The sequence below is a fragment of the Musa acuminata genome, chromosome BXJ2-6 (assembly GCF_036884655.1).
Source record: "Musa acuminata AAA Group cultivar baxijiao chromosome BXJ2-6, Cavendish_Baxijiao_AAA, whole genome shotgun sequence".
NCBI lineage: Eukaryota > Viridiplantae > Streptophyta > Magnoliopsida > Zingiberales > Musaceae > Musa > Musa acuminata.
The window spans coordinates 5,277,905-5,297,500 of NC_088343.1; the positions used below are offsets into that span (position 1 = coordinate 5,277,905).

Genomic DNA, 19,596 nt, shown 5'->3' on the forward strand with positions numbered 1-19,596 from the left:
GTGAATTTTGATTATCTTATGATTCAATTAAGAAACATTTGGTTCAATTGAATCAAATGAAACTTCATTCTCGTTCGATAGTAACAATTACCTCTCATGGCCTCGGACATCGTGTGCACCCAATTTCTAATTGCAAGTGACACGACAGTGATTGTTTGATTTTATCTTCATTGATCTTTTTTCTCTCTCTATCGACAAATAATGATTCCTCGGACAATCAACCGTCGCAAGCGGTACACAGCGAATGACAATGATGATTCCTCGATATTCTTTTTTCTTTCTCTCTTTCCTCTTTTAATCGCACATTCCCTTTTCTCTTCTTTATTTTTCTAAATTCTTTCCTTGGTGTAACATCCTTGTTCTCTCATTGTAGTCGTCAGCCCCGTCCTCTAATTACAATTATCCTTACCCACCTTGCTATACCACCTCATCGACCATCATAGATCTCATCCCCTCTCTGGTGCATTTCTACGTTCACCTCCCACCTTCTCCCCGTCTCTCCCACAAATTATGATAATTTTAATTTTATTTTATATTAAAATATATTTATCTTTATTATGTATAATTTTTAACAATATTAATTATATTTGACAGTAGTTTTATTTTTTAAATTGAATAAATTCACTAGGAGAACATGAAGAATCCATGAGTATCTCACCCTAAACCCATCTCGTCTAAATGAGGATGGGGATAGGAGAAGCATTCCTCGCCCCACTGCTCAGCTCCTTTAGCATCCCTAATTTGTATTATATAAAACTTAAAAATATTTCTAGCCATCCGACATCACGCGAAGGGCAAAATAGTTAAAACGATATTATTCTCGTGTGCCTCAAGTTGATTTCTAATTAATAATCTTACGATACAAAACATCAATTATCTTAATACCTTGGAACTTTTAGATGGCTTCAGATGGGCTTTAGTTATATGTATGAGAGGTGGTGTAACATTTTCAATGTGCTTGTTTTCTATTCCATAAGAATACTAAGTGAGCATCGGATCTATACTTTGCTCTCAAAACTCTCTCATTTTCGAGAGTCTTTTATATATAATAAAAGTGGATTATTTTACGTTGCTTGCGAACTTGTATATCTTACCTTTTTCGTATGTGATGATGATACATTATTTATGCATTCGTCATTTTAATCTTTTTATTCTCCGTATAAGGTTACGACCTATATTGACCCTTATAAACGAATACAGTTTAGATGTTGCATCAGTTAAGGATCAGACAATATATAGTATCATAATGGAAGATACAATGGCAGTAGGAAAGAGACGTGAATTGATAAAGCTGTGTAATATTAGGTCTGAATTGCTCAATAAGACTCATCATTTAGACTAATATTAGATCAACTCAATTTGATGACAGCAAAGAATGCTTCTTCTTGCGCATTGTTTCCTTTTATTCGTTATAAAATCTTTATGTTTGATTGGTGAAAGCACTGGGTCCAGCGTGGGGCCTCCTTATCCTCCAATCATAAATAAGGTATGCCGGGGGGGGAACACACGCAAAATGTCGATACAATAGTTGGCATACCAGCCGATGTGACCAACACACGTCATCCCGCACCAGAAGGATATGTAATTCGAGATGTTAGTGGGTCCCTTCTGGCCCTGTGATTCGCTAATCACAAGAGAGGTAATGGAATTGGGTATGTAGCAGGCATGTGGAAACAATTTTGTCTATTTACCGATGTGCCGAAGACCTTTCCGAACCTTCCGAGTTCCAACCGCGTCGTCGGCGTCGAACGATCATACAAGGAAGGAAAAGGGGAAGACGTAGAGAAGCAGATAAGAAGAGAACGCGATTTCCGTTGATCGAGTTCTTCCATATATTCTATTCTACCCGAGAAAGGAGAGGGCGAAGAGTAATCGTCAAACTTCATTGCTAAACATGAGTTTCATCTTCGGCAAAAAGAAAACCCCAGCAGGTGCTCTTCCCATCATTATTCATTTTTAGATATCTTTTTGGGATCTTTTTCTTAATATTATGAATTTTGCGTACGGAAGGAAGTATAAAAAACCCATCTTGGGATTTAATTTTTGGTACTCTACGTGATATTTCCCCTGATCTGAGCGTGATGTGCATGAAATAAACGGTTTTTCTGCTTAGGTTTGTGGTATTGGATTTATTTTATGGCGCTCTCTTTGTGCGCTCGATTTTAGTATGTGAATTAGGATATCTCGATTTCTTTTGTTGGGGTTCCTGCTTCGATGATGATTGATATATTGTGTTTTGGTGGCATCTTTCATTAATTTAATTTTATTTTTTGTTGCTTTCTGAATCCAACCAGAACTGCTGCGGGAGAATAAGAGAATGTTAGATAAATCAATCAGGGACATAGAGAGGGAGAGGCAAGGGCTCCAAACGCAGGAGAAAAAGCTAATTGCTGAGATTAAGAAAACTGCGAAGCAAGGGCAGATGGTATGTCCTTTTGCAACTACCTAGTATTCTAAATGAAGAATTTTGGAGTTTGAAGTATGATTCCTCAAAAACATTAGTTCTGACGCTACGGATCCATCTTATTGTGCATGATTAATGTTTGAACCATGGCGTGTTTGGTTGGAGTTAGGGTTAAAGAGATGAATCATCTTTCGTATATTTATAAAAACGAATAATGATTACATGTTGAAGAAGGAAAATAAAAAGGAAGGGGAGCAGTAAAACAAGAGGGTAAGGTATTTTTCTACATATCTAAGTCAGCTTCTTCATCACCAGACACAAAGCATGGATAAGTTTGTCTTGTTAGCCAATACCATTGGTTAAGAGTCTTGGACTTTCTGAATTTTTTTTTTTAAATTAACCTTGAGTAATAAAATTGAACATCATAAAAGATGTCCATCGTCATAGAAGGACATTAATTTGCTTGACCCAATTTTTCTTCATTTTCTTTTCCCTTTACTTGGGTGGTATCCCAGCTATTCTGATTCGTTTGTTTGCTTGTTGGATTTCTACAGGCAGCAGTAAAAGTCATGGCGAAAGATCTTATTCGAACAAGGCATCAGATTACAAAGTTTTATGCCCTCAAGTCACAGCTGCAAGGTGTATCACTTAGAATTCAGGTAAGTTTTGGTTTTCAGATTAGATTATTGGGACATTGTGTAGAACAATCATTATGTTTGTGGAAAAAGGTAAAATACGATAGGAAGAACTAATTTTGTGAGGATTATTCTAAATCATATTCTGGTTCTTGTAAAAGTTGTTCACTTTTTGTTGGCATTCAGTAGTAAAATAAGTTTATTCCAATGTTTAAGCTGATCTCGGTTGCAGGTGAAAATGTTGAACACATGCTGTCTTAGTACAAAGTTCATTTTATCGAGCTTCAATCTTTAAAAGTTTTTTAACCTTTGTGATTTTGTTAATGTAAGCTGTATAGAGCAGCATTTAGTTTTCGACTTTTAGCTTCTGATAATGCCCATCATTGAAAATAAATCTCAGGGAACATGTCCAATGAGTTATTTGTTAATACTATTTTGATTTAGAGTTAAGAAACAACACAGGAACATCAGGGAGAACTCTAGATATCTTGAGGATTCTGTGTATCCTTTTAAGTGAAAGTAGAAATAAATCATCTAATGAGACTCTTAAATATCTTGGGTGAAAATAGGACAAACCATAATTCTTCATTCATGTTTGATTTTAAGGTAGATCTTTTGAAAGAAAATGAAGGATAAAAGAAGAAACATATGAAATTTGGAAATAGTTATTGTTTCCTCATTGGTAAGAGAAGAAATAAGGCCAAGGACAGAATGGAAAGAATGGACTCTCTCCTCCAGATAAAATAAAAAAAATATTAAGAGCCTCTTAAGAAGACAGGACCAGGAAAGAGTTGTTTTATGCATTTAAAATTTACCTAAGAAACTATGGATTTTTCATGATTGTATAAGAGGAAGTAGAACTTATTAGCGCAGTTGAACTTACAACTTCCGGATGCAATTTGCTCGAAAAGATTGGCAAAACAAAGATTTAAATTAAAAGGCATATACTAACAGATGTAGGACACAATGTTTACGAGGAGCATTTGATCAACCTTTTTATGGATGTTGGTATTGCATCTTCAACATATAGTCATACACCTCACATCTGTATCAGGAAATAATATGCAATGTCGATATATTTAAGTTCCAAATAAGTGATGTACTAGAATCCCTTCATGATCAGCATAATCACCACCATGTTTGTTGCTTGCAGACACTGAAGTCAACACAAGCAATGGGTGAGGCCATGAAAGGTGTCACCAAGGCTATGGCACAGATGAACAGGCAGATGAACCTACCAGCATTGCAGAAGATAATGCAAGAGTTTGAACTGCAGAATGAGAAGATGGAAATGGTAAGTGAGGTAATGGGAGATGCAATAGATGATGCCTTGGAAGGAGATGCTGAAGAAGAAGAAACAGAAGAACTAGTGAATCAGGTCCTGGATGAAATTGGAGTAGATATCAATGCAGAGGTAGATGTTCCAAAGGCTCTTGACCGTGAAACTTCAATTTGAAGCTTTGCCTTTTTTCTTTCAGTTCGAGGACTAACTATTTCATCTGATCTGTTTATGTACCTCCACAGCTTGTCAAGGCACCTTCAACTGCCGTGGCCAAACCTGAGGCAGCTAACAAGGTTGCCCAACCTGAAGCAGCTGGAAATGGAGATAGTGGAATAGACAATGAACTCCAGTCAAGGTTAGACAATTTAAGGAAGATGTGATTGTGTATGTCCTTTGAAATTGAAACAAATATTGGATGTGTAATATCATAGTGTTTTCTGAGCATTTTCTTGTATATTTAAGAATATTGAGATGATTTAAAGGATCTTCACACTAAGATTGTCCACTTGCATTCTTACTCTTTTAATGTGTTGATTCTTCTTCTTGGAAGTAGTCTTGAGTCCTAATGGTAAGTTGGTACCAAACTGTTGTACATAAGAACTTATGTGGACATGCTAGTTATCAACTTTATTTATCTCAGTGTAGATGGACATCTGAACATCTAGAGTATGTAAAGAAATTAAAAGCTGAAGCTTTAGGTAGTTGTATGGCTGACCTAGTTACTTAAATTATTGGTAGGAAGCTAAGATGTTATAGGACAAAAAGAACAGTGATCTCCATTCTTCATTGTTATGCCAAGTTTAAATTTTTTAACATAAATGAACAGTTCTTTGTTAGTCCAAACTTCATGGATTAGCAGGCTTCAAGATTTTTGTAGCACTCTATCAGGACTCGTAGGGATCGCAACTAGGACTTCAGAAGATCATTTTATCAATATGGGAACTAGGGAAGGTTGATGTATGTAGTTTTATCCTTGCAAGTAGAGAAATTGCTATTGTGACTTGAACTTTGATCTCTTACCTTGAAACTAAGGCTCTGTTCTGTAGTCTGTTTATGACTTCTATTCGGACAATCTTGTGCCATTTGGTCTGTGTGTGGCATAATTATAATTAATGAACCTTTTTTTTTCATTAAAGAAAGTAATGTAGGGATAACAATGTGGTTAAAATAGTAGAAACTAAATGCATCAGTACCTTGGCCATTGTCATTCCTATAGAGTAACAGGTTGGGTCATTTTAGATACTTGCACAGATGCTATCAAGCTACCCTGCAACAGGCACAGTGGATCTTCTTATTGTAATCAGAATGATTTGATGGCTATTGGATCTGTCCAATAATGGAAGAGAATCCCAACTCATTACTTGGTCATATCTAATTTTTGGCTGTAGTGAGCTTGGACTTTTCATTTCGCTATTATTTCATCTCCTTTCAGTTCACTGAAAGGCTTAACTGGAGCTAAATAATCTGATTAACCAATTTGTAATGCATTCTCATTCACTTCTATGATAGCCATGACTATTTATATCAAATTATGACATGGAGACAGGAATACTGCTCATAGCATCACCACAAGAGTGATGTATCACCAAGAAAGTGTTCCTTTAGTGTTCTGCTGATATAACACAGAAATAATGTTGATTTTGGACTTTGCATGTTTGTTCCCACTTTAATAAGAAGCCAAACTTAAATATTTTTATTTTCCAAATATATATATATACACACACACACTGAAATTGCAGTGATGATTTTGTTGAGTGAAGATATCCTGGCATAATTCACATTGGTTCCACTTGACAAGCCATGAGTACTCATAAAATTTTGTGATATAAAACTTTGTCATGATTATTTGTGATCAAGCACTGATATCAAAGTAACTAAGAGATTTAATCAGCAAATAACTCTTGTTAATCATTCAAATTTAAACTCAGAATCTTTAGAAAGAATTTTCTCTCAATCTCTCCCAACTCTAATATGGAAATGAAAAAAACTCAGAGAACTCTTAAATAAAATAAAGCATATATATGATATTTAATATCTAATTTCCTCAAGTAAAGATTGTGATTCTACTGCCTCTCCTGCTCCCAATTCCCTGTCAGAATAATCTGTCTGCTTCAGAAAATAATTAATTGTTGTGGGTCAATCAAGCTGCAAGTAGTAAATTCATGGAGCTAAATCTACTCAACCAACACATGCATCATGTGTCATGCACATCAAGGCTGCCACAGCTAAGAGACAGGAGAATTCCATCCAGATTTGTGGGCAACAACCGAGACCCAAAAGTTCTTCATCCCCATTAGCTGTCTCCACAGACAAGGATTAATACCTCTCCATCAGCTCCTCCATGACCAATTCTTCTACTCCTCCTTTGATCCACTGTTCTGACAGTCCTCGAACACCTGGATTATTCAACCACAACCTGCACCAGTTTTGTTCTTCCTTTGCCTGACAACGCTGCCTCTTCAAAGAGATCCAAATACTGGAGGTGATGCCCGAGTGTTTGACCTAGACATCTGTGTTCGGTCAAACCACAACAACAAAACCGAGCAAAAAAGAAATCATTTCACTGTAATGTGCCAAACAACAACAACAACAAGAAGAACATGCGAGTCCTCATCATGATGTAGAAAACTCGCGGCCATTGACTTCTCCGTGACCGACGCCGTGGGCTCAGACTTGAGAGGCGAGGAAACGCCAAACAGTTCGCGGTGACGGACGCCGACAGCTCAACCGCGTTCGGTGGGGGGCAGCGCTGCCGGGAGAAGGTGGTCGCCGGTGGGGCACAGTTTTCATGTGAAGACGAAGCAACGCCAAACGCCACCGACCTCGCATTGCATTCATTTTCTTGCTTGCGAAGGGAAGTCTGCATGTGCGCGTGTCATAATTTTATTGGCTTAACTCCTCAACTGATTAATATGAATAATGATCATTTTAAACAAATAAAATTACTTTAAAAAAACAAAAATCATTATATAAAATTATAGATATCTATCACTTATGTAATAATATATTTAATATTTTTTAAATAAAAATATAAATAATAAAGATTAATATTATAATAATTTATCTCAAAATTTGTGGTTTAGATTTGTAATTTACTCCAATCTATTTTGCTATGTGAGGAAGCGTGTTGCCATAATCCACGTGTTTTTGTTTTTAGAAACAAAAAAGATAGAAAGTTTGTTTTTTACATTTATCTCTAGAGATAAAAAAACAGATAATTGGGTAACTGCACGTAGTAGAGCGGTACACAGATCAATAGGAACCGTCTGATTCAAGGGACCCGCATCTTTCACGGCTGGAGATCAGAGATCGTGACGTTGCCGCCACCACAACAGGGTAATTTTGGCATGGCGGATCCCAAACCCCGAGCCGAGCTGAGCCGAGCGGCCTTTATAGCTCGCCTAAATCCCCCAAACCCCAAACCCAAATCCCTAATCTCATTCGGAATTCTTCATCCCCCAGCTTAATTCTTCGGATCTCTCTGCGGTAACTCTCTTCAACGCTTCCTTGAACTCGGGGTTTTTTTTTTTTTGGCTGAAGATTGGATCTCTTAATGATAATGTGTCGTGTTAGTTGGACGTGTTCTTGATGATGAGGTAGTAAAATAGTGAGTTAGATCGGCGTCGTTTGGTGTATGGAGGGATTTCGCTCTCGAGAGCACTACCTTTGCTTGAATCCTAAGCTTACTGTCTTGCCTTGTATAAATTGAGCTGCATGTATTGTTTGGATCAGGCGGTGCTGGTGGTTCGGATCTATATAAGGTCCCTGGATCTCGAGAATTCTTCCGTGGGGTGCAGTGATCAGGAGAAAAGTAAGGATTTTGATCTGGTCGCTAGAAGAGATAAAACAAAGGTTCCTTCTTTTTTTTTTGTTGAAAGACCCTCATTTCGTATTTGAATTACTTTGTTCTTGAAATCTTTATCTTTGGTTCTATAAGATTTTGTTGCTTGATCCCTTTGGTTCTGGTACATCGATGTTCAATGAGATCTTGAAACATGCGGTGTAGGTTATCTAACGGATTTGAGGAATGGCGACGGAAGCAGCCAACGGTAACAATCATGTCGTGACAAAGAAGCCTCCGACCCCTTCCCCTTTGAGAAACTCCAAATTCTTTCAGGTTTGAAGCTCGGTTTCTGTCTCTGGATTTGGCTTGCTTTGTTTTGCATTTCTGGATTAAAGCATTTCTCATGTTGGTTTTAAGCTCCGATGATTCTAGATCGCTAGATCTTTGAGTAAGAAAGTTAGCTGATCTATGTTTTGTGCTAAAAGAGTTCCTTCAAGTTCAGTATAATTTACTACTTAATTTTGTGGAGCATTTGTTAACAGACTCGAGCTTTTGAAGAGTCTGGTCTCCCGCGGTATAATTTGCTGGACAAAATTGAATTATCATGTCCATCTTTGAAATTCAGGAATCATTTCCAAGATCTCATGGTCTTTGGTTTTTCTTTGTGTTGTATTTTTATTTCTCATGGAAAAAAAAACATTCTAAGTTGACTTTGATCTTTCTTCTTGACAGTCCAACATGCGAATCTTGGTGACTGGAGGAGCTGGTTTTATTGGGTCTCATTTGGTTGACAAGCTGATGGAAAATGAGAAGAATGAGGTATGTGGTTGAACTACTTTAGCAGACTTTTGGGTTTGATATTGCTGTAATCATTGATGATAAATGAGATCATTTATCTTGGTTTTCCTGAAGAACTCATAATTTTAGGAGCCTTCTAAGATGTTTTTCTTTTCCTTCACTGGTTTATTCGATGTGTCTTAAACTGCATGCGTTAAACAAATATTTCTAAGCTTCATTGTGTCATTAATATTGCACTAGTTGTATATCAACAATCATTTTGACCTATATCTCTCTTTCTATGTCAGCCTCCTGAAGTTTTATAGTAAATTGTTCTTGTCATTTTATAGTATATGATAAACACAAATTATGTTTTTCACAGAGATAGACGCATGAGTACAAGTAGCAGATGGCATGCATGACTGATTCCTCCAATGGGAGTATTTTTGTTAAATGGAGATGCTTAAGAGAAGAAATGAAACAAAAAACTAAGAACCTATTGTTATGGTGTGCAAAGAAGGTCATTAGAAGTCATTTATATATCGATCAGTTATCCCGTTCACCATCTTTTTTCTAGTCAAACTTGTTAATGTAGAAAAGAACATAAACCAACTTGAAAAAAATTCATTGTGTGTTCTTTTCATGTTTCCATAATATTTCTACTTACTTTTGCTTCCATGATGGAAAAGATAACATTCGGTATTTGTGTTATACATAGCCCAAAAGTGGTGGGAAACTAATTGAAACTCAAAATAAGATGACAAATAGGATGATTTTGGTGACAGTACAACCACATTACAGTGGATTAGGTATCACATTGATTAATGATTTGGAACTAAAGCTTGAATCCCTTTTATGTGCCATTTTATATTTTTTCATCTATTCTTATATTGTTGCATGAATGAAACATTAATTGTTTCTGTCAAAATTATTTTTGCTTTCCTTTGATGTAAATACAAATTTTGTGTGAACTCTAGAGTAATTACATCATATACTCAAATGATGCGCATTTCCTTCCTTTGTTGCCAGGTAATTGTTGCTGACAATTTTTTCACTGGCTCAAAGGACAATCTCAGGAAATGGATTGGTCATCCAAGATTTGAGCTGATTAGACATGGTACTTTCTCATTAGATTAAATAACAATTGAGGCATGTTGGAAGTGTATTTCCATTTTTGTAGTCTTTTTATTCACGAGACTCTTGCTTAAGTTTGTTTCTTCATATCCCTAAACAGATCTGGATATCACATGGTTTAGTAAATAATGTACTTTTGCATTTTGTCTTCATACCTATAAACTTCTTTGTCCATCCTGTCAGATATTACTGAGCCACTATTGGTGGAGGTTGATCAGATCTATCACTTAGCTTGCCCCGCTTCGCCAATTTTCTATAAACACAATCCTGTCAAGGTAAGAGTTTCTAGATGAGACTTTTAGGAATATGTCAAATGTTAATATCAATAGTAAAAGTTTTCTATCTTGGTATCAAGGTTATACCTTTTTGTTATTCTAGCATGTTTTACATATCTTTCACTGGAAGAAAGCTCTGTTCCATGGTGCCTTGTACCTCCATGAAACTAGTAATTTCATTTATGTATATTTGACATTTTAAAATAGACCATTTTTCGACAACTGTAACTGAACTTCTAATTGTAGAATCTTATCCACATTTCCTGCTAGATTCTAGCAATCTATATGGTGACTGTCTTTTGAAGAGAATTATACACTAACACAGTTTTCTCAATTTTCTTCAGTATTTCATCTGAAGTCTTCGTATTTGCATGTGTTTTCTTCATAGCCTCTTAGCAGGCTTGCAAGTTTTCTTTTGTTATGCCTTTTTTATTGTTTTGCCGGCACCAGGACACCAATAAGCCCTTTTTTTTTCAAGCTGATGGAAACCTTCAATTATGAAGTTAACTTTCTAGTAGCTTCAATAGCTTTCTCTACCATTTTTAATAGATTGTGCTGCTCTTATAGTTCAACTCACTTCACGTTGCTGTATGCATTTTTTGTTGGAAGTTCAACTAGAATTGAAAATAACTCAAAATGATGTCTTTAACAGACTATTAAGACTAATGTGATGGGCACAATGAACATGTTGGGGCTTGCAAAGCGGGTTGGAGCAAGGTATGGTCTAATCACTACTTGTATAATTAAGAATACTAGGAGCATAAGGTATATGCATATATTTTTATTTCCCTATGTTGCAGAATTTTATTGACTTCAACCTCAGAGGTGTATGGTGATCCTCTGGAGCATCCTCAGACAGAGGAATACTGGGGAAATGTTAACCCAATTGGTACATCTGTTTCTTTCTTGCGAGTCATCGTTTATTTTCTGTCCAGCAATGTGTTGCCCCCTCACTTAAATCACCTTTATAATTGTTTGAACTTTTACATTTTTAGGAGTGAGGAGTTGCTACGATGAAGGAAAGCGAGTGGCAGAGACATTAATGTTTGATTACCATAGGCAGCATGGCATAGGTGCAGTATTGTAATCTAAGGGGCTTGTTTGAGTAATGGTTTTGTTATTGACAAGGAGTTATCAAGTCCTTACCATCTGCTTTACATCTGTGATCATTATTCTCTACCAGAGATCCGGATTGCTAGAATCTTTAACACGTATGGACCTCGCATGAATATTGATGATGGTCGTGTTGTCAGTAACTTCATTGCTCAAGCGCTTCGGTAATCTTTTGTTCTCATCGACAATTGTACTGCATATTCCTTTGATCATGATCAATTATTTTGATCTGGCTATTATTCCATGCAGGGGTGAACCCTTGACGGTTCAAGCCCCAGGAACACAGACTCGAAGTTTCTGTTATGTCTCTGACATGGTAAAAGTTATTTTCTTCTTAATTGAGCTTATAGAGTTTTGCATTATCTGGTTTTGTCATGCTTATACATCTGATTTGCCATTTAGGTTGATGGACTTGTTCGTCTCATGGAAGGAGAGAACACTGGCCCTATTAACTTAGGAAACCCTGGTAATTTCCATGATTTCCTCTTAGTTTCATGGTTGACTTGCAGTATACTCGTTCATCAAGAAGCATACTGCTTCATTGTGCCCTGTCTTCCTGTATCACAAGCCAAGAGAACAGGATATTGATCTGGAATTTTAGAAACTCGAAATTACTAGAAAATAGGATTTTTGAGTTTTAGACAGCAGGGCCCTTTCATCTTTGTTTCTCGAGTGACTACATAACCACATGCTGTGAATCTCTTCGTGTTTGTGTGTCCTGTTCATTCACATAACATATCATAAAGTACTGATTACTAATATGTGATGGTCAATAGGAAAACCTACCCTGATTTAGGATTTATTCTCTCATTAAGTGGGCCTTGGTACAATGGTAAGATTGTACCTTTGCGACTTGGGAGAGTAGAGTTTGAATCGTGAAAAGTGTTCATGATACAATAATGCGATGTTATTAATTGTTAATGTTGGGATTACTCTCTAATCGAATCTTGCATTTCCTGAAGGTGAATTTACGATGACGGAACTTGCTGAGGTAGTGAAGGAGGTAAGTTGTATTATGCACTCTGAGCAACTTTACCCTTTTCTCGTCAAATATAAAAAAAACTTTACCCCTTTAATCTTTATTTTTTTTTCTTATTATGCTAAATGGAATAAACATCGGATTTTTTCTGACTGATGTTTTTGGTTAATTCATATGTTAGTTGTAGACAGGAAAAATAAAATAACATTTACATAGAAACTTTAAGAAAGAGTTGCACACAACACACTTTTCCTAGAGTTTCCAACATGCTAATCTCTATATCATCAATGGAGACATCCCAATAACCGAGCTCTATCATGTGTTGCAGTTGATTGAGCCATCGATCTCAATCAAAATTGTTGAGAATACCCCTGATGATCCGCGTCAAAGGAAGCCTAACATCGCAAAAGCAAAACAACTTCTAGGATGGGAACCCAAGATTACCTTGCGACAGGGTCTGCCTCTAATGGAAGAGGATTTCAAGCAGCGTCTCGGCGTGTCCAAGAAAGCATAGACTCCATACACCATCTCGAAGAATTGAAGTTATGCCTTGGGAAAATGTTCTACTGTCGACTTAGAATAAATGATGTTTGGTTCCTATTTTTGATTGATTGTTAAAAGACTTTATATCTCAAGAAGGGGGTTATAAAAGGATTATATTCGAGCACTGGAGAAGAAATTTGTATAAGTAGTGAAGTTTAATGATTCCAGAACATATTTGGACTTATTTTTTTTATAAAGCAAAATTGTTATACAGAATAAAGGTGGTTTAATCAATTCTCGTTTCGTGATGTTCTTCATTGTGGATGTGATCAAAGATGCAACTGACTCCAGGTTTCTCCCATTGAATGTCTCCTTTTCTAGCAAGTAGCAAGAACATGCAGAGTTTGCACTTCTTATCACACACTGAACTAGAAGAAACTGGGACGATGAAGTATCACTATTTGCTTGGAAAAATTTAGGACTTGTAGTCTTTAACGATGACTGATACAGTCTGATCATACAAGGTTTTTCTTTCACGACAAAATCCAGACAAAAGTCGAAAATTGAACCGTAAGAACCATTAGACAAAATCCTACTTGCCAAGAACTGGACCCATTTACGTCGAATTAGATTAAACCTTTCTGCCAATCTAAAACATGTACTCGATCCGAACTCGATCCCAGAAATCCAAATGGATCGATTTGTCCGGGTCGAGGTTGAGACACCTGCCACCAGACTCTGAGCCAGACCGGTCCGGTCCGGTCCAGGTAAATTTCTAGGGCACTTGTTCTCCTACCATAGATCGACCGTTGGATCACGATCTAAGGGCTCAGAGTGACAGAAATTGCTTGGGTGGAAGCATAGTATATAAACCCCAGCCGCCATGCCCTACCTTTCTCCTCCTCTCGTCCATCTTTGTCGAGCCAGGGTCTTGGGTCCTCACCTCGCCGAGTTCGTCCTTCCGAAGGTGCGATCCTCATCGGTTTCTTGCTCTCCTCTTCCCTTGGCCTCCGTACATCCGCGATCAGAAGGATCTGCTTCGAGATCGATGGTTGCCGTCTCATGATCTCTGTTCGATCTCTTAGTGTTCATGTATTTCATGGATTTTTCTTGTAGAGTGTCTTAGATCTGGAGTTTTGTCGCACTCTGTGTTTCTTGGTATTTCCGGTCAAGATTGTTGCTTGTTTATTGGAAAGGTGTTCTTCTGTATGTAGAGACGGTGCATTCGCCATATCTAGTTTAAGGAGAAATCAAGCATTTGACATGCTGCATTGCTTGTTTCGGCTAGTCTCTAATCCATTTGGTATGGCTTGGATGGCTGTTGTTAGTTGCCAACTGTGAAAGAACTCCTACGGTTGTGTGTTCTCGGAAGATAGGGAGAGTGGTTGGAATCATATCGTTTTGATACTTTAAACTTTTGCACTGATTTGTTAATCAAAGTGTAAAACTTGCATATTGCCTCAACAACATATACGCTTGAAAGTTACAGTTTGCTTTGCACTTAGGAACAAGTGGTTAACAATAATGGGATTGATTGAGTTCACAAAAAAGAGAATGAAAAAAATGGAAGATGAAAATTTGGCCCTAATTCCTGCTTGGCTTGCTGTAGGGAAGGGGGCTCTTTTTTTTGTCAACTTCAACGTTGTATGCAATTCACCATCAGAGCTGCTCTGTTTATCCTCCATTTGAAATACCTTCTTGAATAGGAATTACATATCTTACGTCTTGTTTGCATTTATACTTGGACACACGATGTGGGGGCACATGATAAAGTCTCCAAAAGATTTGGATGTGTAAAATTTGTGTTCGAGTTAGATGAGTTGCTTTTTAGTTTAATAAGCGGGTTGAAATTATGCAAAAATGTCTTGAAATTTACATCCTTCATGTGGGGGTGTTGGAAGTTCTATTTGTGATAGTTGAAGTGTTATACAAATATGATTTGATTGGAATGAGGTCTCAGGTTTAAGTGTATGATCACTACAAAAGACTCTATGGCTACCGATTGTTGCTTTATGACTGTTTTTGCCGACTAGAGGAGAGGAATACACTGTCTAAATTGGATTATGAATCATCACAGGTTTGTGTACCATGCTCGTGGTACATAATGACTGCCCTCCTCGTGGTACATAATTATATTATTCTTTTTATGTCGATTATTTTGCACTCTTTTGGTATCCTTCACTTGTTTTATCAGTGCAAGGTATCAAATCCCTTAAATAATGTTACTGTTAATTCTTTTTTGTGCCCTCTTGTCTTTCTTCATGGTCAGATTTGGCTGCTTTTGTCCACTCTATATTGACATCTGTAAACTTGGCAGCCATTGTACATAGCAAAAGTTTAAGCCAGTATTGTTTAATTTTGTGGGACAAATTCTAAGCTAAATGAATGATCACACATTCTATTAAGAAAGTTTTATGTTCTACACTTTATGCCACTTGGAACTACCAACTTTAAAATCAACATATATGTGATAGAATTCATACTTCAAACACTTTGATCTGAAGTAATTATTCTTTTTGGGTGGGTTAATCTGGTTGATTAAGGTTTGATAATGTTTGTAATGTTGGTTTTGAAACAGATGAATGGTTAGATAGAGTTGAAATAATAGCAGGTGCTAGACCTGAGTGAGACATGGACTTGAGTGTGCGTGCTTTTGCTGGTACCTTTTCAACCATAGATAAGGTGACATGGACCTAAACCTTGCCTTGCTGAGCAAAATTATATTCCAAATTTGGGCCTAGCTGTTCATTCCATTAGGAACAGCTTAGCAATATCACTTTATTTTGGTTCATAGAAGAATCCCTTGATGCTTGGTCAAGTAATCCTGCTTGTTAAGCAATCAGAGCAGCTTAATGTTTATACTTAACCAGAGTTGCAGCCTGGATAGCAAGTCTTGGCAAAGACTCCTTTTCTTTTAGTGGGTCATTGTGACTCCAGGTTTCTACTTTTCACCTAAATACACGTAACCAATTGTTCTTTTTACAGGCTTGATAAAGATGGTGAGAATCAGTGTTTTGAATGATGCTCTCAAGAGCATGTACAATGCTGAGAAGCGTGGGAAGCGACAGGTCATGATTAGGCCATCCTCTAAAGTGATAATCAAGTTCCTCCTTGTCATGCAGAAGCATGGTTAGTGATTCAACAATGTTTAGGTGGTGCAACAACAAACATTTCATTATGTTGATTCTCTTGCGCATATGTTTCCTCAGGCTATATCGGCGAGTTTGAATACGTCGACGACCACAGAGCTGGTAAAATAGTTGTTGAGTTGAATGGGAGATTGAACAAGTGTGGTGTCATTAGTCCTCGCTTTGATGTGGGTGTCAAAGAGATCGAGCCATGGACTGCTAGGCTGCTCCCATCACGTCAGGTAAGTCAATTCAGTTGGTTCCTGCCATAGTACTAAGTTATTCGAGTGAGTGGCATCAAGCTGTCATGATAAAAATCATTTTTAATACCCATAATGCAGTTTGGTTACATTGTGCTGACGACATCTGCGGGAATCATGGATCATGAAGAAGCTAGAAGGAAGAATGTTGGTGGCAAAGTACTCGGCTTCTTTTACTAGACGTGGGCTTTTTATTGAGCTAGCAGATCATAAATGGAGATCCTGGTTTTCTCAGTTGGAACAATCGTATTATTTTGTTTTTCTCTTGAATGTCTTGGATTTAATTTCCATATCGAACAAGTCAGAGGCTCGCTTCCTTTACTTTGATAGACTTGATTTATTCTATGGAACGGTGAGAATCTTTTGGTTGAAAGTTTGCTGAAATTTTGGTTCAGTTCTTGGCAAATATTTGTTATAAAACAGGATTTAAAATCTCAATCCACTATAACTTGGGAGTACATCTCTCATTCTCACTGTCATTTAGCTTCCTGTACACAGTTCTATATGCTTTTACCCTACTGAGAGATACGCTGAAGGATCTGTGCTGGTTTCACAAGCAACTGAACTGGAATCCTAAGCATCCTCAGGCGCAAAGATACCTGTCAAACCATGCACTTGCTAGGTGGGGTTTCGGCTGTAAGTCTTCTCCCTCTAATCTTATGCAGTATGATTCAAATGGAACCAATGTGTTGTCAATGGGCAGTCAAGAGGAGTCTTTGCTACCGATATGTGTTCTTTCATTATATGTGCAACAGAGCCTAATACCAAATGGAGTTGCAGGGTCTACTAAGAAAAGAATCACGAAAGATCATAAGCACAAGCATGAACATGAACAACATCACTCGAGTTAATGGGGAAAGCTTGCGTGCTACTCTTCCTTTACACGCCTCACTTAGTTACATGTCTCTCTCTCTCTCTCTCTCTCTCTCTACTTCTAAGGTTTCCGTTCTTTCCTCGTCTTTGGCTTTCGTGGCACGCATCTCGTACGTGCGTCTTCTTCGACCTGCTTGCCCAAATCCATCTTCGATCCCCTGTTTGTGACACACCACGAAGTAAACAATATCAACAGCCAATTCTGCATCCACCAACTCAAAATACTATTCAGATTTCCTTTATCGCACTGATTGAGATCCATGAAAGAATCCGTATCAAGTTTTAGCTTCCTGTTTAACGCATACCTATCAGCATTGTCTGATGACGACCTCTTCAAGCTCGGAAGCTCTCCGCCTTCGCCCTCGCCCACCATCTTGTCGGTCTCCACCAAGCTCCCGCTGAAGTACTCCTTGTCCTCCAGTTTAATGGCTCGGGAGCTCGGAATGCGCCCCATAGACGCGGCTCGACCGAGTCTTCCCATGTCCTGCGGCATCAGCGACAACCCGTTCGCCTTCACCGAGATGAAACCGCACGAGATCAGATGCATCAGCACCGCGGAGGCCCTCACTCTGCCGCTCAAGCAGCCGCCGTCCATCCGGTCCTTGTCGTCCGGCCCGACCGCGGTGGTCCGGCGGCAGTCGGCCTTGATCAACGCTTCCAGTGTCTCCGGGCTGGATGAGGAAGCCGGCGGCGAGATCTCATCTCTGCTGAGCTCGGCGGCAGGGTTCTCCGTCACCACGGTTTTGAGCTTCTCCTCCCGCTTCTCTTCGCCGATGGGAACTCGCCACCGATGCCACCTGTGCTCCTCGGTCTGGGTAGATGCGTCGGCGGACTTAACGGTGGGTTCGGCCTTCAGGTGGTTCTTGTAGACCTTATACTCGCTCACATCGATGGAGCTCCGAACCGCCTGCTTCGTCACGGAAGAGACGGCGGCATCATCTTGCGCGCATTTGGAGGTCTCCGAAGGCTTCTCGGAGCTGGTGGAGGAAGCGGAGCTTTCCTGGGAACCAGAGGAGGAGGAGGAAGGGATGCCGAGGTGGAGAAGCTCCGTTCCTTTGAGCACATACTCGGTGCCATGCACAGGGTGGATGAAGTCGCCTTCCGAGAGATCATGCCACACATACCCATTCTTGTAGCTCCTGATATCGCCGGAAGGCAGGGATTCAACACGATAGGCAAACGCACGAGCAGTAAGATCGTGTGGAATCACATCTCTTACCTTTTGGAAGACCAGGAGTACAACCCAGCCATGGCTGGGCCTCTGAGAACACGGAGACGGTCGACGACGTCTGCAGATGGAGCACGAAGGAGCTCAGGAGATCACAACAGAGATGAAAGAGACGAGGGCTTCTCTACCGTTGCGCTCACCTCTGAGGAAGAGCCCTTCCGAGGAGGAGACGGGGACTTCCATGAAGTGGGGGTGCTCCAAGTGCCCATTCCTCGAGAGGTAGTAAACCACCGCAGCTCTTCTCCCTGTGGTGGCTCTCGCCCTCGCCTCACCCCACACCATTCTCCTCTCTGGGCTCGTCTTCCACTCACTCCTCTGCTTCCAAGAAGGCTCAGCGCTTCCTCTAAAAGCGGCTGCCATTCTCTCTCTGGAGGTGGAACTGAGAGTGGGTATCTGAGGACAACAAGGAGGCAACAAAGTGGACTCATGTGATCACTGCACATAAAGTCGAAGCATTAAAAGGGTGATCTGAAGAGGACATGATGGAAGACAAGGGCTGTGGAATCCCCGAGGAGAGCAGAAAGTTATACCCAAGTCAACCATTGGCAAGCAAAGAATCAACTCCCCTGCGACGTTTAAGCATCTCACACACACTGACAAGGAGAAAACTGGAGGAGGAGGAGGGCATGCATGCCATTGCCGATTTCAAAGAAAAGGTAGCGCCAGAATTTGTAGCAGCAGGTGATTGGATTAGTCAACTCTCAAGTGTGCTCTGTTGACCTTAAGCAAAATTGACTTTCTGTTCCTCTGTGTGATCATGATTTTTGAAACTGGGAACAGAGGCAACGGAATCAAACTCGAGATGCATTGTTCTTGTATGAATGTCGGCGTAGATTATGGGTTTTGTATTTGTCTTTTAGGGCTTTCCATAAGCAGTCATGTTGGAACACATGTAAGAGTCTCCCAAAGCCATGTCCATTCTTCCTGGTCATATCATCACCTGCACGATCATTGTGCTGTCATCGTCGTCTCTCCTGTGAATCACATCTATTCAGTCACGCAGTACCAAGGTCATGTCCTTGCTCATATCAATTGTCTACTTGGAACATATTATAATCTTTGCTAATATCAATCTCCTCAGGTGTAGTCTCGGGGACATGGACAAATTGGCCTCAAAAGGTGGACTCCATGTGAACCTGATTTGGAAGTCAATGCAAGTGTTCGGCAGAGTACTTGTCTTAAGTCCTATTTTAAGGGCATCTTACAGCCATTGTATTATTCAAACAAGGAAGAAGACAGCT

The 19,596-nt window shown here is 39.1% G+C and overlaps 4 protein-coding genes across 8 annotated transcripts; 3 read left to right on the forward strand and 1 right to left on the reverse strand.

The window, feature by feature from the left end:
• The first annotated feature begins 1,715 nt into the window (after positions 1-1,715).
• LOC135614381 (vacuolar protein sorting-associated protein 2 homolog 1-like) lies at positions 1,716-4,826 on the forward strand. The gene is made up of 5 exons (XM_065111709.1): positions 1,716-1,931; positions 2,295-2,425; positions 2,959-3,063; positions 4,193-4,453; positions 4,564-4,826. Exons 1-5 carry the CDS (start codon positions 1,895-1,897, stop codon positions 4,699-4,701), a joined length of 672 nt encoding a protein of 223 aa, XP_064967781.1. The 5' UTR covers positions 1,716-1,894; the 3' UTR covers positions 4,702-4,826.
• Positions 4,827-7,667: 2,841 nt separating this feature from the next.
• On the forward strand, positions 7,668-13,160 carry LOC135614382 (UDP-glucuronic acid decarboxylase 6-like). 3 transcript variants are annotated; one of them, XM_065111710.1, is made up of 14 exons: positions 7,668-7,807; positions 8,054-8,173; positions 8,328-8,438; positions 8,838-8,924; positions 9,912-9,999; positions 10,200-10,291; positions 10,944-11,008; positions 11,092-11,180; positions 11,287-11,364; positions 11,475-11,568; positions 11,654-11,720; positions 11,807-11,870; positions 12,367-12,407; positions 12,712-13,160. In XM_065111710.1, the coding sequence occupies exons 3-14, from the start codon at positions 8,349-8,351 to the stop codon at positions 12,895-12,897; spliced, it is 1,041 nt and encodes a 346-aa protein (XP_064967782.1). In that variant the 5' UTR covers positions 7,668-7,807; positions 8,054-8,173; positions 8,328-8,348; the 3' UTR covers positions 12,898-13,160. The 3 variants fall into 3 exon arrangements, with proteins under 3 accessions (XP_064967782.1, XP_064967783.1, XP_064967785.1); XM_065111711.1 differs by having other exon boundaries at positions 8,054-8,132; XM_065111713.1 differs by lacking the exon at positions 8,054-8,173 and having other exon boundaries at positions 7,784-7,807.
• A 577-nt stretch (positions 13,161-13,737) lies between these two features.
• Positions 13,738-16,648, forward strand: LOC135581910 (small ribosomal subunit protein uS8-like). Of its 2 annotated transcripts, none has more exons than XM_065111716.1 (4): positions 13,738-13,833; positions 15,852-15,995; positions 16,076-16,236; positions 16,336-16,648. In XM_065111716.1, the coding sequence occupies exons 2-4, from the start codon at positions 15,863-15,865 to the stop codon at positions 16,432-16,434; spliced, it is 393 nt and encodes a 130-aa protein (XP_064967788.1). In that variant the 5' UTR covers positions 13,738-13,833; positions 15,852-15,862; the 3' UTR covers positions 16,435-16,648. The 2 variants fall into 2 exon arrangements, with proteins under 2 accessions (XP_064967788.1, XP_064967789.1); XM_065111717.1 differs by having other exon boundaries at positions 13,784-13,917.
• Positions 16,649-16,744: 96 nt separating this feature from the next.
• Positions 16,745-18,974, reverse strand: LOC135614383 (protein SOSEKI 5-like). Of its 2 annotated transcripts, XM_065111715.1 has the most exons (5): positions 18,886-18,974; positions 18,496-18,790; positions 18,347-18,416; positions 17,433-18,266; positions 16,745-17,285 (listed from the first exon to the last, which is right to left on the reverse strand). In XM_065111715.1, the coding sequence occupies exons 2-5, from the start codon at positions 18,713-18,715 to the stop codon at positions 17,189-17,191; spliced, it is 1,221 nt and encodes a 406-aa protein (XP_064967787.1). In that variant the 5' UTR covers positions 18,716-18,790; positions 18,886-18,974; the 3' UTR covers positions 16,745-17,188. The 2 variants fall into 2 exon arrangements, with proteins under 2 accessions (XP_064967787.1, XP_064967786.1); XM_065111714.1 differs by having other exon boundaries at positions 18,496-18,911.
• Between the last annotated feature and the right edge of the window lie 622 nt (positions 18,975-19,596).